General features: G+C 38.7%; 1 protein-coding gene across 1 annotated transcript in view; it reads left to right on the forward strand.

Annotated features, from left to right (window-relative positions):
• The window catches only part of MTMR10 (myotubularin related protein 10), a 63,832-nt gene that overhangs the window by 16,406 nt on the left and 30,845 nt on the right, over positions 1-16,581 (forward strand). The window contains exons 3-5 of the mRNA XM_050967938.1: positions 11,389-11,525; positions 13,163-13,235; positions 15,276-15,418. Coding sequence (XP_050823895.1) covers positions 11,389-11,525; positions 13,163-13,235; positions 15,276-15,418 — 353 coding nt within the window. The remainder of the gene's footprint in view (positions 1-11,388; positions 11,526-13,162; positions 13,236-15,275; positions 15,419-16,581) is intronic.

Here is a 16,581-nt window from a genome sequence, read left to right on the forward strand (position 1 = left end):
GTGGGCACTATGCTGCCAGTTAATTTTTCTCTCCCAGTGACTTCTGACCAGTGGCAAATGTTCATACCATAAGTCACTAGAGAGCCTAGAAAGAGAACAGAATGTCATATAATGAGTTTTAACAGCCTACTAAAAAAACTACTATACCACTTCTTATTTTCCCTCCTGTCAACTAAACAGACTTACAGAGAAGTAGTCCTTAAAATATGCTTAGTTCTTGAGAACATCTAGTTTTGTGTTCGATGTAAAAGTTGACAAACCTTGCACTACTCTAACTCTATGTCCATTGCTGCTGTTGCCAAACATGTCTGTTTTGTATCCATGACTTAGTTACAGAAGGTGAAATTATTTTATAACTTAAAATAACTGATTGAAAAACATAACCATCTCCTCCAATAGCTACTGATGATTATTCGGTTTATGCAGAATCATTGTGTAATATAAGTAAGCAGGTTGATATACTGTGCAATACCTCAAAAAAATAATAAATCTCTATTACATTTGACGGATTATCTTGGAAGTTAAGGTTGAGTCAGGCCATCCACACCAGTACCTTGTTTGTTTGTTCTCACTCAGCATATTTCTAAAATTTACCTTTAAACTCTTTCATCTCTTCTGTTAAAAACTCTGAGCACTCTTCAGGCACTGTGCTTTATATAAAATTATTAAAACTGATATGCAGACTACCATATGAAAATGAGAGTGTTGTTTTTATCTTTTTAAATGGCATCCCGTTTTCTCCATTCAATACTAACACATAATCAGACTAATTTTCCATTCTCTAGTAGTCACAGTATCAGGCTATCCTATTGGAAAATGTGGGTACAGGTCTAATTTTCACATTTTAGAATCAACTCTTAAATGTAAATATGCATAAAATAGTATATTAGTATTTTCACAATTGTTCACTGTAATATGCTGAATATAGAATACATATAAACTTAAATTCATGGGGAAACGATACTATATAAAATCTTAACAGGTGGTATCATCTAACAAGCATGCCATTATTTCTTGATCTTTTGTAGTACTTCTAATACATTGAAAGAGCTCAGGAAAATTCCCTAAAAAGAGCTTTAAAAAGTACTTCATGAGCTTAAGTAGAATCTTATCAGAGTTTTTTTCCGTTTGAACTTCAAAGTCTCTACTGAGCATACTGAACAAAAGATTCATTTAGAAGTGAATGAAAGAAAATTTACATTTAAATGCTTAGCTCATGCTAATAAACCCACACTATTTTAGTATTCTGCTCTCCAGCAAGGACAACTAGCAAAAGCCAGTTCAATGACTAAAGATGCCTGAAGACTTCAGTTTAACTTCATAATTAAATTATTGAATATGTCACTTTTTTAGTTAAGAAATTGTTCAAGTTAATTATTTTGCCCATCATGTTTGGAACAAATATAAAATGTTATGCTAGTTAAAAATCTTGTTAAAAATGCCTATCTAAATATGCACTACCAGGATACAGATGTGTATATACTTTAATTGCTAAATAGTAACAACAATTAGTCTTTGATTTATTTTACAGTAGAAATTTAGGGCTTGAGAGATCATCTAGTCCAGCCTCTTGCATTTTGGCAGGACCAAGTATACCTAGACCAGTGGTGGGTGATCTGCGGCCTGTTAGGGTAATCTACTGGCCTGCCGCCAGTTTGTTTACTGCCTGCAGTTCCCAGAGGCCGCAGAATGGTGAACTGCAGCCACTGGGAGCTGCGGGTAGCCGTGCAAATGTAAACAAACTGTCTGGCGGCCTGCCAGCAGATTACTCTGATTGGCTGCAGGTTGCCCCCCACTGACCTAGACTATGCTTGGCAGGTTTTTGTCTTACCTGTTCTTAAAAATCTCTAGTAACAGGGATTCCACAGCCTCCATTGGAAGCCTGTTTCAGTGTTTAAGTATCCTTAGTGTCAGGCCTAGATTAATCCAGAGGCTTTAGGGGCTGCAGCCCAGGGCCTTGGGCTAAAGGGGGCCCTGCAGGCCTGTGGGCAAGACGCAGCCTATGGCTTCTTTTCATCCAGCCCACAGCAAGTCTCTGTGTTGCGAGCTGGTCAGCGGTCCCCAAGCCTTGTCGCATGTCTCATTCCCTCTCTCCCCGCCTGTCATAACATTTTTCCCAGATCTGGACCTTAGCGTCCAAAATATGGGTGTTAGCATGAAAACCTCCAAGCTTAGTTACCAGCTTGGACCTGATAACACTGCCACCAGCCAGGGATTTATACAGTGCCTAGCTCACTGTGGTCTCTCCAAAACCTTCCCTGGGGGACCCCAAGACTCAGATTCCTTGAGTCTCACAACAAAGGGGAATAAACCATTTCCCTCCCCCTCCTCCCCTCCAGGTGTTCCCTCCCTGGGTCCCTGGAGAGATATACAGAAGCAAGCTCTGTGAATCTAAACAGAGGGACTCCACCCTCCCTGTTTCCAGTCCTGGAAAACACAAGTACCGAGAGAGCTAATCTCTCCCCCACCCCCGTTCACCCAGAGGGTATGCAAAGTCAGGCTTAGTAAATCTAACACGAAGAGATTTTCCCCCTGACTTCTTCCTCCCACCAATTCCCTGGTGAGCTGCAGACTCAATTCCCTGGAGTCCCCACTAAAGAAAAACTCCAACAGGTCTTAAAAAGAAAGCTTTATATAAAAAGAAAGAAAAGGACATAAAAATGGTCTCTCTGTATTAAGGTGACAAATACAGGGTCATTTGCTTAAAAGAAAAAAATGAATAAACAGCCTTATCCAAAATGAATACAATTTAACACATTCCAGCAACTACACACATGTAAATACAAAAGAAAACAATATAAACCTTATTGTCTTACTATCTTTGTACTTACAACTTGGAAACAGAAGATTAGAAAGCCAGGAGATAGAACAATCACTCGCATAGCTGAGAGGGCACAGACACAAGACAAAGGACAAAGAACTCACACCCAAACTTCCCTCCACCCAGATTTGAAAAAGTCTTGTTTCCTGATTGGTCCTCTGGTCAGGTGTTTCAGGTTACTCCTTTCCAGGTGAAAGAGACATTAACCCTTAGCTATCTGTTTATGACACCGCCCCCCAATGGGCAGGAGCTGCGAGTGCTGGCTCGCTGATGTGCCCCTGCAGCCCCAATGTGCATTGCCCCCAGCGCCAGCTCCACAGCTCCCATTTTCCGTGTACCACGGCCAATCGGAGCTGCAGGGGCAGCACCTGCAGGCATGCACAGTGGGCAGTGCGGCCTGGCCCTTCTGCCTAGGGGCCAAGACATGCTGGCCACCTCAGGGAGCAGAGCAGCGTGGAGCCAGGGCAAGCAGGGATCCTTCCTTAGCCTTGCTGTGCTGCCGCCCAGGAGCCGCACGAAGTAGATTGAGCCCGCACCCCCTCCTGCACTCCAGTCCCCAGACCTGAGCCCACTCCCTTCTCCAAACCGCCAGGGCCCTCACAAAATCTAATAGTCCTGGCTCACAGTAGAGTTAATCCGGCCCTGCTTAGCATTTCAAAGATTTTCGTAACATCTAACCTAAACCTCCCTCACTGCAGATTAAGCTGATTACATCTTGTCCTATCTTCAGTGGACATGGAGAGCAATTGATCATCCTTTCTTTATAACAGCACTTAACATATTGGAAAACTGTTATCAAGTCCTCCCATAGGCTTCTTTTTTCAAGTTTAGACATGCCCCATTTTATTAACTGTTCCTCATAGGTCAGGTTTTCTAGGCATTTTATCATTTTTGTTGCTCTCCTCTGGACTTTCTTTAATTTAACTACATCTTTCTCAAAGTGTGACACCAAAACTGGGCACAGTATTCATGCTGAGGCCTCACCAGTACTGAGTAAAGTTGTACAGTTACCTCCTTTGTCTTACCGCTGACATTTCTGTTAATAAACTCTGGAGTTATAGTAGCCATTTTCACAACCGTATCACGTTATTGGCTCATATTCAGTTTGTGATTTTCTGCAGTACTACTACCTAGCCAGTAATTCCCTGTTTTGTGCATTTGATTTTTCCAAATACTTTGCACTTTTCTCAATTGAATTTCATCTTGTTAACTTCAGATCCATTCTCTTATTTATCAAGAGTTACAAGATTACTCTCCCCTCCATTATCCAAGTGATTAATGAGAATATTGAGAAGTAACAGATCCAGCACAGACCTCTGTGTGATCCCACTGGATATGGTCTCCCTCACTTTGACAGCAAACCACTGATAACTATTCTTTGAATATATTCTTTCAAAGAATTGTGTGTACCTGCCTTATAGTAATTTCATTTAAACCAGCTGATGGTTTGTGGCCTCCTGGGGGGCCATGAGCAGGTTTCAGGGGGTCCGCGAGCCCAGGAGGCCCACAGAGCTGAGGTCCTGAGCCCATGGGCAGAGTTGGAAGGGGCACAGGGGATGTGGCCCCCCACAAACTGTGGTGCCTTAACCAGAGTGGGACAATCTCAGGGGCAGTTCCATCCCTCCACTTCTGTGTCTCCCCCGCCAAGGCCTTGCCCCCTGAACAAGTCCCAGCCCCAGGCCAGAAGCCAGTATGGGGCAGCGGCTGCCATGAAGTGGTCTTCTCTACTGCTGGTGCTTGGGGCTGCAGCTGCTCCTCAGCTCCCAGCCCCCCTTCACTCTTTGCACTGCCGGTAAGAGCTGCCTGGGTGGGGGACCTGGATCCAGCTAGCAGAACCCTTGGGAAGCAGCGACTCCCTACACCATGAGCTACTCCCCTCCCCGTTCACACACAGCCCCTAGCTCACCCTTCCTGCACTACCCTCTGCCTGTACACAGCCCCCACTACCCCTCTCCCTGCAGCCTGAGCTATACCCCTGCTCGCACACAGTCCCTAGCTACTTCCTGCTTGCACACTGAGTGATTTTCAAACCTTTTGAGCTGAGGCACCCCTCCTCCCCGTCCCGCAACACGGTGAGTGGCCTACTGAGGCGAGTCAGGGAGTGGAGGTGGCACTCCCTCCTCACCCTACCGTGCATATCTGGCCCCCTGAAATAGAAGTCAAACTATGCCTATGGAGGCCTCCCCCACCCAGTGCCCCACAGGGCAGAAGCCCGGAGCCCTGGCACACTGCAGGTCTAAAGCCCTGTGGGGATCCCACACCCACACCTGGTGTCTGAAGGCCAGAACCCTGAGGCTGCCCTCCCTGGAGTCTTTCTAGCATGTTTGGGGGTGGGGGCTCAGAAAGAAAAAGGTTGAGAACCGCGATCTAGACCACATTTGACTAGTTCGCTTAAGAGATTGTCATGAGGAATTGTGTCAAAAGCCTTACTAAAATGAAGATATATCCTGTCTACTACTTGCCCCCCAACCCGCTCTCCCCATCCACTAGGCCAGTAACACTTTCAAGGAAGGAAATTAGTTTGGTTTGACATGACTTGAATTTTTTCAGGCCCTGCCAACTTGAATGCGTCTAACTTATTTAAATAGTCTTTAAACCTGTCCTTTCCCTGTTCTGGCTTGTGTGTCTTTCCCCCTTGTTAAGCCTCTGGTCACCTTTTTATTGAAGACTGAAGCAAAACAGGCTTTAAACACTTCAGTTTTCTTGATGTCCTCCATTATTAGCTCTCCTTCTCAGCTGGGTAGTGGACCTACACTTCACTTTGTTTTTCTTTTGATCCTAATGTGTTTATAAAACCTCTTCTGATTGCCTTTTGTGTCCATTGTTGTGTGTAACTTGTTTTATTCTTTAACCTTTCTGATTTTGTCACTACATGCTTGCATTTTTCTTTTGTATTCATCGTTAGCAATTTGTCCATGTTTTCACTTTTTGATCAGGTAATTAAAGACCTCTGGGTGGAATCATATTGCCGCCTTGTTGTTGAGATTCCTTTGTATCTGGATAGTTTCCTATTGTGCTATTAATATTGTCTTTGAGAAACTGCGAGCACCCTGAACTACTTTTTCTCTTAGATTTTCTTCACAGCACACCTTAGGCACTAGGTTTTTGAGTTTGTTGAAATGTATTGTCCTCAGTTTGCTGTCCTCACTCCTTTCTTTCCTTAGAATCATGAAATCTGTCATTTCATGATCACTTCCACCCAAATTGCCTTCGGCCGTCAGATTTGCTACCAGTTCCTCTCTGTTAGTCAGCATCAAGTCTAAAATGGCAGTCCCCATGATCACTTCCTCCACCTTCTGAAATAAGTTTGTCCCTAATACATGCGAAGAACTTACTGGAGATTTTGTATTTGTCTGTATTATTTTTCCAACAGCTGTCTGTGTAGTTAAAGTCCACATTCCTACCAAGTCTTGTGTTTTGCATGTTTGGTTGTTTAAAAAATGCCTCATCCATCACCTCCTGCTGATTTGGTGGTCTATAGTACACCCCTATCCTGATGTTGCCCCTCCCTTTTTTAAATCTTCAGTTGGTCTGCCTTACTTCCTTCTGGAACTCAGATCAGTTTTTGATCCATAACTTCAATTTTTATTGAAAAGGTTTATTCTACGTGTTGTCTTCTCTTCCAATTTCAGTGTAAAATGAAGAAACCCTTCCTAATATGTTTTGCTATCTTTCAAACTTGAATAATATATGTAAGACTTAATGTGAATCGCTCAAAGATTCTAATTTCACAGACCTACTTACGCCCAGCTAATATCAAATTCTTCACACATTAAAGTTGCCATATGTTGGCAATTTAAGTAGAGTCTCTGTTCAGCAATAAAATGGCTCTGTAGCTACCAGCAATCTGGTAAGTCAGCTGTACTTCATATCTCAATTCTCCAGGTGTTTTACAATGTCAGTGCTCAGTCCCCAGCTGGCAGATATTACTGCTGACTGAAGGTGAAAGGATTGCCCCTTAAAAAACGTGTTTTACTATAGAGAGGAGAGAATTTGGGGGCATGGCGTTTTAGTGGAACTGGGTTTTTTTTTGTTAAACTCAATAGTTCTAATTTGTGTATAGCTTAGGTCCGAGAGTCAGATAATCCAAGATCTCTTACTGGCTTTGCCACAAACTTTCTGTGCATATGAGAAAAGTAGATAAATCTTGCTGTGCCATCAGGAAAATAGAGAATATGCCTTCCACTCCGGGGGTTGTTGTGAGGCTTTGTTTGTAAGCCTCCAGTGAAAGGCACAATGTACATACAGAATGGTGGTGCTAAGCAAATAGTCAGTATAGCAGATGTGGCACACAGTTTTATTAGCCACACTGAGATCTGGCAAACTTGTACCAACATTGGGCTTTTCAGAGCATTGCTATAATCTGCCTCTTAGATCACAGGCTCATAGCGGTGTTGCAAAATATTCACTTTTGGCCAACCTGACCAGACTCTCCTTAGGTAAAAGGCAAAAGGAGAGAGATAGGAAAGAGAAGAAGTAATGTGAGGAAGGAAAACACATGATGGGGGTGGGACAGGATGACTGACAGTCTAATATCGCAGGTGGTATTTGAGATTTAGCTAGAGCCTGTGGCAATGTTATCTGAGTCACATCTCTCTGGCCCGGTCTGGTCAAGATATTTCTCATGATCAGGACAGTGAAGCCCAGTAATGTCATGGTGGATTCTAGGTTCCCAGGAGATGGCTGGGATGGTAGCCATGATGAATAATTACAGTCTTCCTCTGTTTTCCATGTCTGAGATCATCTCCCCGCCTATCCACTGCATTTAGGAGGCTCATCCATTTTCCCCTTGAGAGGCAAAGCTGGTTTCAGCATTACCGATAAATGAGGATGTGATTAGGTCACAGATTCTGTGACTTTAACGGATCTCCATGACTTCTTCGGCTTCAGCCACACAGCAGGGCTGCACCTGTCAGTTCGTGCGGCAGCAGTCAGCCCCTCTCACGCTCCCCGCTTCCTCCCCAGACTGGTCGCAAGCTTCCATGAATTTTTGTTTATTGCTCGCGACATGTCTATAACTTGTACTAAAAATAACTCTGACAAAATCTTAACCTTACCTATAATCTACTATGGTCTCTCCAATTAGGGATCACCTTACAAGAAAAAATATGAAGGCAAGGTGCATGCCATAAATCCTATCTATGCACTGCGTAATATTTTTTTTGTATGAGGAGGAAAAAATGGAATAAAATATTTCAGACTTGTTCCATTGAGTACAATATTGCTTTTTCATTTATCTAACAAATTACATTTTGTTTATATAGCTCTAACCAATATATCTAACATGTTTTATGATAGGAAGACGTAGCGTGTTCATGTCTGCAAACTATACAGTTAACAGAACAATATTTTCATTTACCTAGAAAATGAAATATTGAAGGCATGGAAAATAAGTTCCCATGGGTGCCCCCTTAAACAGTAGCTGTATGCTGCATCCAAGATGCTATGAAGTCAAGTAAAAAAAATTGTGAATGTTTACCAGAATCTCAGAAATCTGTAATTCTCTAAAATTGTATGTTTTCAAATGGGGAGATTAATGACTAATAAGCTCTGGGCTCTTATGTTATCTTTGTGAATCATGAATTTAATTTGGGTAGATTTTTTTATTACTTGAATACGCTTCATATATAATGGGAGGTAACCCTGTAATTTGTTCTAGTTTCCTGTCGGAGTTCATACAGACTACTCTCTTGTTTCCTGGGATAACTCTTTAACTGTTCAAGTCACATGAAAGTGTTGACTGCTGTTCCGTGTCTGGAACAGCTTGTGACTGTTTACTGGAAAAATAAGCAGCTACATTGTAAAAATGTGCAGCATAATATCTCTGAATAGCTTAATCATAGAAACTGCCATAGAAAAACCATCTTTTAAGCTGTGTACTTGGCTAAAGCAAAACGTTTCTTGGTATTAGACTGATACTTTTTTCCACTTTATTTAGCTAGTTTCCTTTATTTAGGGAGGTTTAGATGCTTTGCACCCTTCTTCATATTAATCAGTATAGCCACTGAATAACAAGTGTTAAAGGTTAAGTGTCTTAATATGAAACTCCAGGGTAAAAGTTTGGGATCCCACTATTAAAAAATATTGACTTGCACTAAGGCCCTTGAAAACTCTGTCTGTTAAAAGTTAACTGCATTGCAGGCTTTCACATTTGATTAAAAAAAACCCAAAACACAACTTAAAAATACTTTTTAAAAAAATGGTTGACAGGATACTGAGTCCTAACCCCTTTGCATGCTGAGTATTTTGAATAGCTAGATAACCAAACTCCTAGGTTAAAACTGATTTGACTATAAGTGGGGTTTAAATTGGGAGGGGGGTGTTTATGAAGGGGAGGGGAGCTTTCACTGCTGTCAAAAGGTCTGACGTATTTCCATCATAAAAAATGAGGCAGAAGAAAGAATTTGCTGAAATAGATGAATGAATATCAATACATTAAAATGTCTCTGCACTAACATGAGGAATGGAGGGAGGAAGCAAGGAGGACTATATATAATGAAGATTAGTAAAATGAGAGGTGGTTTTACAAATGCATGGGGGGGCAGTAATGATGACAAAAAGGTCCATTAATAAAAGAGTGAAACAATAAGCTGACTCTCAGCTTATTGAACTGCTTCATAAAAAGACAGGCTTACAAAGTCATATAACAAGAAAATTATAAAACAGACGCCTGAACAACTGTAAGGAATGAACACGGTGTTTAAAAAATTAAAATCCAGTTGACAGAACAGTAAAGGAATACCATACATGCAAATTTTTAGCATGTGTTAGTCAGCCATTCTGAATTATGTTTCTTTGAGTATTAAGGGAAATAATGTATTTGGTTCTGGGCACCACATTGTTAGAGAAATATTGGTACATTGGATGAGTTCAGAGAAGAGCAACTAAATTATAAAGTCCCTGGAAGGTTTCACTTATGAGGAAAGACCAAAAATGTTTGGTTGAGACGCTAATACAGACAGGGAACTTCGTGTAAAGTATATGAAGGTTGCCTCAATGACAGAAAGGAATTTTAATGTGGTATTTGGTGTTACTTTACAAGAAAATATAAAGTATACAATTTGGGGATTATGTAGATGGGATATCAGGAAAAACATCTTGACAGTAAGGTGTATTAGGTTGTGGAATAGTCTATTGGAAGCACTGAAACGTTCTAATGTTCCCAAGTGATAACTACACTGGGAAGAATGTTGGAAAATGTGCTGACCAGGGAGCTGTACTGTGAGTGACCCAATAAGGTCTCTTTCCATGTCTGATTCTATAAATGCTTTCTCCTGCCATTTAACTAATCTGTGAAGTACATTATGGTGAAATCTTTTGGGCAGCCAGAGCCCAAGGTACTAAGCACCATCAGGTCCCCTTTCTGGCAATTGGAGATAACCTTGCAGAATTAATTCCTAGATGAGCAAGTTAGTCTTCATCACTATTAAATCAGCTGCATGCATTATTTAATACTTTAATAATTAAAAATATTTAAACTGTTATAAACTTAAATTTCCATATGCATGCTCTTTTTACCTGTGGCAGTCGACAACAGAAGTGTTATAACAATACAAGTGGCTCCTCTGATATGGAAGAGAACTTTGTTTATATGTGGGGATTCAGCAAATAACAGATTGCACATCCTGAAGTAAAATGGAGGAAGCTGTATACAGATTGTAATTTAGTTTCCAGGAACTTCATTTCCAGATGCTAATGGGCAAAATTTTCTGAGGGGAGCTATAAAGGCTTTTTGAATATAGCTTTCAATATGTTCGCCTCTGTGTGTTCATTTTGTTTAAAGCATAGTTTCTCCTAGACTGTTCTTTGTACTTGAGAGACTTCTGTCTGGGAAGAATCCTGGATGAATTTAAATATATGCATTTTAAGTAACCTCTTTTACCAGAGGAACATTTTAGTCTCATGAATCAGCTGGTCACAGTGGAAGCTCTGAAAAGGAGAGTGATATTTTCGAGTGTGTTTGTACAAATCATGTGTCGTTTTTCATGGATTAACTCAGAATATTAGTCTGAATGTCCAAGTAGTAATCGGAGATAATTAGATGTGCAAATGAGGATTTGGTTGATAACTCGGTTGATTTTCTGATGATTGATTCTGAAATTTGGGATCCTGCAGGTTCACAAAAGAACAGTAATATAATTTAAACAGTAAAGGTTTTAGAAACATACTGATGTATTATACATACCATACGTTTTAGCTGAGGCTTTTTAAATAAATCATTCTTAATCATTTTAAACTATCATTGATTCAAAACAAAAACACTTCAGTGGTGGCATGTCACAATTTTCATGGACCCGTAGACTCATGACTCGGGTATTTTTTTTAATTACTACCTAATTCTCTCTCTCTCAGTACTATTATAAGTGGTGGTTCAATGAAAAGGTTGCAGTTCTGGTTTCCACTGACCAGCTTTCATATTAAAATCGAAGTTAGTATGCTTTCTGACCTACCATTTGAAAATAAAGGTTAAGGGGAATACCTTATCTGAAATCACCAACTTTGTAATGTTTCTATCTTTAAAAAGATTTAAATAGCTTACTCTTTTTTTTTTCTGGTTTTGTTTTTAGGTGAAATTGTAGTAAATGAAGTCAATTTTGTGAGAAAATGTATTGCAACAGATACAAGTCAGTATGATCTCTGGGGGAAGTTGATTTGCAGTAACTTCAAGATTTCATTTATTACGGATGATCCCATGCCACTTCAGGTTTGTTTATCTCAAAATTGATACATCATGATTTATGATAAATAGGATCAACAAAATGGATTTGGTTAAACCACAATAAATTCGTCAAATAATTGAGAGGTCTAACCTCATTCTGTAAAACAAAGGAAGTTCAGATATATCCATCCTGAATTAGGGTGTGACAATCCTTAATTTGCCCTATTTTATCTACAGATTGTAAGTTTTTGACATCAGAGTATTATTTTCCATGTCATTTGAACTATGGAATCAAAGCAGTACAGCGAGCTACTGTTTGGAGGAGGGGTTTTTGGGAAATGCTGTTAAAGATCCAAAGACTTTACTATTTGTTGGAAAATATAATGGGACAACCTACTGAATTCTGAGAATTCCAGGTTTCCTTTACGTAGATATAAGCACCAATTCAGCAAAATCTTTAATATGTGCCCAACTCCTATTGAAGTCAGTGAGGGAGGGGACAAGATACCAGTGAAATTATCATATTTAGTATAGAGGCAGCAGTATATAACAATTAAGGCTGGTTGTTCATAATAACAGAAAAGGGAAAAGGCCTGGCAAAACATGCAAAAGTCATAAACTTGGTTTAATTTGTAAACATCTTGGCAAATAATATTTTTAATACAATAAAGGTTGTTGAAACTGAGTTGTCATTTATACTTATTTTTCAATAAAAATGTTGTAATCATATACAACTTTTTTAAAAGTACTCAATTGCCTGCCTATTTAACTACATTAATTAAAATACATGAAGGAGTCTTGCTCAGTAGTGGCTAGTTGGGTGACAAAGGCCATGGCTTTTATGAAAAAGCAAATTTATTGTATTCATATTTTGTGACATGTTAATCATAGCTGTAACAACCTTAAAGTTTAATATAATTCTATTCAACAATATTCAGTGTCTTAGTTTTGGAAACCAATAATATATAAGGCTTCAGAGGCATAATACTTTTAAATTAATGTTAAAATAGCATTATATTTCCCTATCAAATGCATTTTTTGTCTGTCTCTTCTGCTGTCATTTTTCTCATTCTTTCTTTCCTACAAAAACCCACAATACAGTATGTTAGATTTGAAGTGATCCAATAATATTTCTCTGCTCTCTTCAAGTGGTCTGAGTTTAAACTAAATTTGTAAACTATAAAAATTACTCCTTTGCACGCTTATATTCTTTGTAGCTCCTACGCTTGTAAAATAGTATGTGACAATAGTAGCAGATGGCTAATTGCAGCATGTATAATTATGTTTTGGGCTCGGAGTACTGTTTTTGAAGTTTCCAACCTGGGGTCTGTAACTGCTCTGAGGAGCAATCCTCCACACTTAATCTATTTTGTTACATCTGGTGTTATAAAAAGGAACCTTTGACTCTGCTCGTGGAATGTGACATGCATTTTTCTTTTCATAGTTGCAGTAATGGTTTTTCGTCTTAAATTGCAGACAGTTTGAAGCTGAAATGATTCATAATTAGGCTAGAAAACGCCAAGGAAATATTGTCTGTTTAACTTTTTTCTACAGAATCCACATTGTTTTTATCTGAGAAATATCTGTCAGTGTTTTCTCTAAATTGTGTTGTAAAATACCATGCTAAAAACAATATTGCTGTAAAGCTCCTGTTATTTATCATGAGTTTGTCTCTGTTCCAGAAATTCCATTATAAAAACCACCTCCTTGGTGAACATGATGTGCCGCTAACATGTATTGAACAAGTTGTCACAGGTATGGAAAAGTCATTTAAGTATGGTGAAAAGCTTAAAACATGAGTTTGTATGTTAAAGTTAAAATTATTAACTGCTTTCTATATTAAGGCACAATCATGCACAGTTAAGGTTGAATTTCATTAGTCTTTCTATGAAGTAACTTCGTTTAAATTAATTTGTAACAAGTCAGAAAAGCAATCTAAAGACTGGGTAAAATTCAAATCAGAAATTTTGCAAGACGTGCATGAAACTTGGTTTTCATATGCCTTTTAAAGTATGTGAGATTATAATTTTGAATCCATAATTGTTCAACAAACAGTGCCTTTTTAACAACTGTTTGGTTTCCATTTAATTTATAACTGTTTTACATATAATTGAACATCTCCACCGTAAGATTTTAAATTGAAAAAAGATCGCTAATGATTATAAGAATTACAATTATTTGTAGGTGGTATTCCCACCACCAAGCCAATTGGGTCATAAACAACAAAATACATTATATTGCGTTTCTGATTTTAAGGTGATCTTGTTTCTCTAACTTTATAGTGGCATTTAAACATGTCATTAATCAGCAACCTCTGCAGGTGAGTTTCTGTCTTCTGTCAGAAAGTATAGCCAGAATGTGTGTAATTCCTGATTTTGAAGCCGTAAATTTGAAGCAAATTAAGTGGAATCTATTAGTTAAATTTAAAATTAGAGAGAAACTTTTATCCCGTTTTGGAGGACCAGCTTTTGGACCTTAGTGATCCAGCCTAAGCTCCCACAGTATTTATTAAAATTGTCAAAATTACAGGATGAGCAGCATTATACCAATACTCCCATCTATCAGCCTTTTGATACAGTCTATCTCACTGAACGTTTCCTGTTGTCTCTTTCTGGAATGGTCCCCTCTCTCCACTGGATCAGATAGAATTTTGATAAGTCAACACCACCATAACAAGGCTGTTTTCTCTGCAGACGATTATAAAAACTGTATTGTTTGGTGGGCCTTGGTATTAGCAGTTATTAATATAAATAATATTATATTTATAATAATTTGTATTAATATAAATAATAGAGGCTATTTTCCTGCAGGTTGGTTCACTGGTGTTATTTTTCCACTATATAGAAAAGGTGACAGAAATTATCCTGGGAATTACTGAGCAATTAATCTCTCAGATGGTTTTAAAAATCTATCCTAGATATTGCAGATTAGTGGATTGCATGGAGAGATGTAATCTATTTGCATGGGAGCAAGCCACTTTCAGGAATGGCTGCACCGCGATTGATTGATTACTCATTTGTCCCAAGGAAATAAAATAACAGGTGGTCTCTGTCAATTTGAAATTGGCTTTTGATTCCATTAACAGAGGTCATCTCTGGGAGAAATTTGCAAGGGTTGGCATAGATTCCTAATCCTCCATAGCCAAACAGTGGATAGTATTAGGATGGAGTGAAGAGGTGAGCTACTTGAATTTATTTCTATCACAAGGAGCATCCGCAGGGCTGTGTTGTCCTCTTTCCTTTTTAACTGAATTAGGTTGGGATGGGTTTATAAGGGGTGCAGTATTTTCCTTCCAAAATTTTGAACAGATTAATGTCAGTCTGTTTACACAGGAGTCAGGGTTTTATTTTTGTTGTTAGTGAAATGCTTAAAAAGTAACAGAGGCTGAGCAAGCAAGTTTTAAGAGGCAGAAATCAAATTGTATGTAATCCCAGCAATGAAGCATCATTAGTCAATCATATAGAAATGACCTTGCTAGGAGAGAACTCATGCTAAACAACATGGGAGGCAAGATGAGTTGCTGAGAGGTGCTGTATATGAAATCCTTTGTTTGTGGAATGTAATTATTCATCATCAATGGTCATTTGGACATAGGGAAAATGAGGACAACAGCTATAAGTCAATTTTGTTTGGAGAGCTAGACATTTGATCATAATGTGACTCACAAGGAGCATCATCTGTTCTACTCAAACAATAATAATTTTTACAGTATTGGTATCTGAATGTAACTAACAGTATTTTTCTTTGTGTATATTCTATACTTGATCTTTAACAATTTTTTGGTTTTTGTTTTAGTAAATGACACAAAGAGGAAACAGAAGGTCCTTGGTCCCAACCAGAAACTTAAATTTAATCCAACAGAATTAATTATTTATTGCAAAGATTTCCGTATTGTCCGATTTCGCTTTGATGAAGCAGGCCCTGAGAGTGCAAAAAAGGTATTAAAAACATGCAATTTTTCCTTAAACTTCCTTATTGTGTTGGGGTTTCTGCAGTGCCAGCTCTGGTATTATGGACTTTCTCATTTTTTGTTTTTTTTAAAGCTCTTGATAGAGATTAAAGAAGACTAATTCAGTCTCACCAATTAAAAACTACCTTTTAGTCTTTCTAAAATGGAGATATGTATCTATAATAGTGTTTTAAGATAATTTTGGTTACAGAAAATCATCTCAGGATGAAATGAGAATCTTTTCTAGTACAGATGAGGTAAATGCCTAAACAGGGATGTAACAAAAGATGTTTTATATGGAGTATTTTCACTAATACATCAGGAAAATACGTGTGTAGATATTTGAATGCTTCTAGATTAAAGGCGCTAGTGTCTGAAGTATGTTCACTTAAGAGGTGCTGTGCAGGAAGTGTTTATTTTCCCAGTATACACCAACTTTGTTCTGGAAAGCTCTCGGTGGAGGGTAAGTAGTTTAGTCTCCATTCCTATTCATTCTTTCTATTGAGGCCGTCATCAAGTGTGCTGATTATAATAGTGATGTGCTTTGATGTGGAGACCTCCTCACTAGAAAATGGAATTCATTTAAATATGCCACCAGACACCTTTTTGGATATTAATTGTTTTCGCCATTGTGAGAGGTCAAATTCAGACCTGTGACCCAAAGGTGAAAGGCCAGTTACCGGTTTCCTGCATCATCAAAACTTAAAGCCTTGTGTTTAGACCTCATGTAGATACATATTTATACATCTGCTTTATATGGTCCTTTCCAGATGTGCACTCAAAAATCTCCTATTGTGTGTACACATAGCTAAATGTGTAGTTAGTTAGTCATGTGCATGTGCAAACTGGAAATTTGAGCAAATGTTTTTTAATGTGCACTTGCATTGTGTGCCTACAGTTGTAATTTCCACCTCAGGTACGTGCACTCTTTCAGTGCATTAGTGAAATCAAATCTCTTCTACTTTAAAAACTGACTGCAGACTTGGGGAACCAGTATTTTAAAGGTTGGTTTATAACTTCCAAGGCTGCAGTCAAATGATATATTTGAACTACATATCCCACTGCAGAGATTGTATTACAGCTGAAAATGGAAAATGTTAGGTACTTCCAAATGTGTAGTGGAAATTTTTAACCTGAAGTTACCCAAAGGCT

This window comes from Gopherus flavomarginatus, chromosome 9 (assembly GCF_025201925.1).
Source record: "Gopherus flavomarginatus isolate rGopFla2 chromosome 9, rGopFla2.mat.asm, whole genome shotgun sequence".
NCBI classification, from domain to species: Eukaryota; Metazoa; Chordata; order Testudines; family Testudinidae; genus Gopherus; species Gopherus flavomarginatus.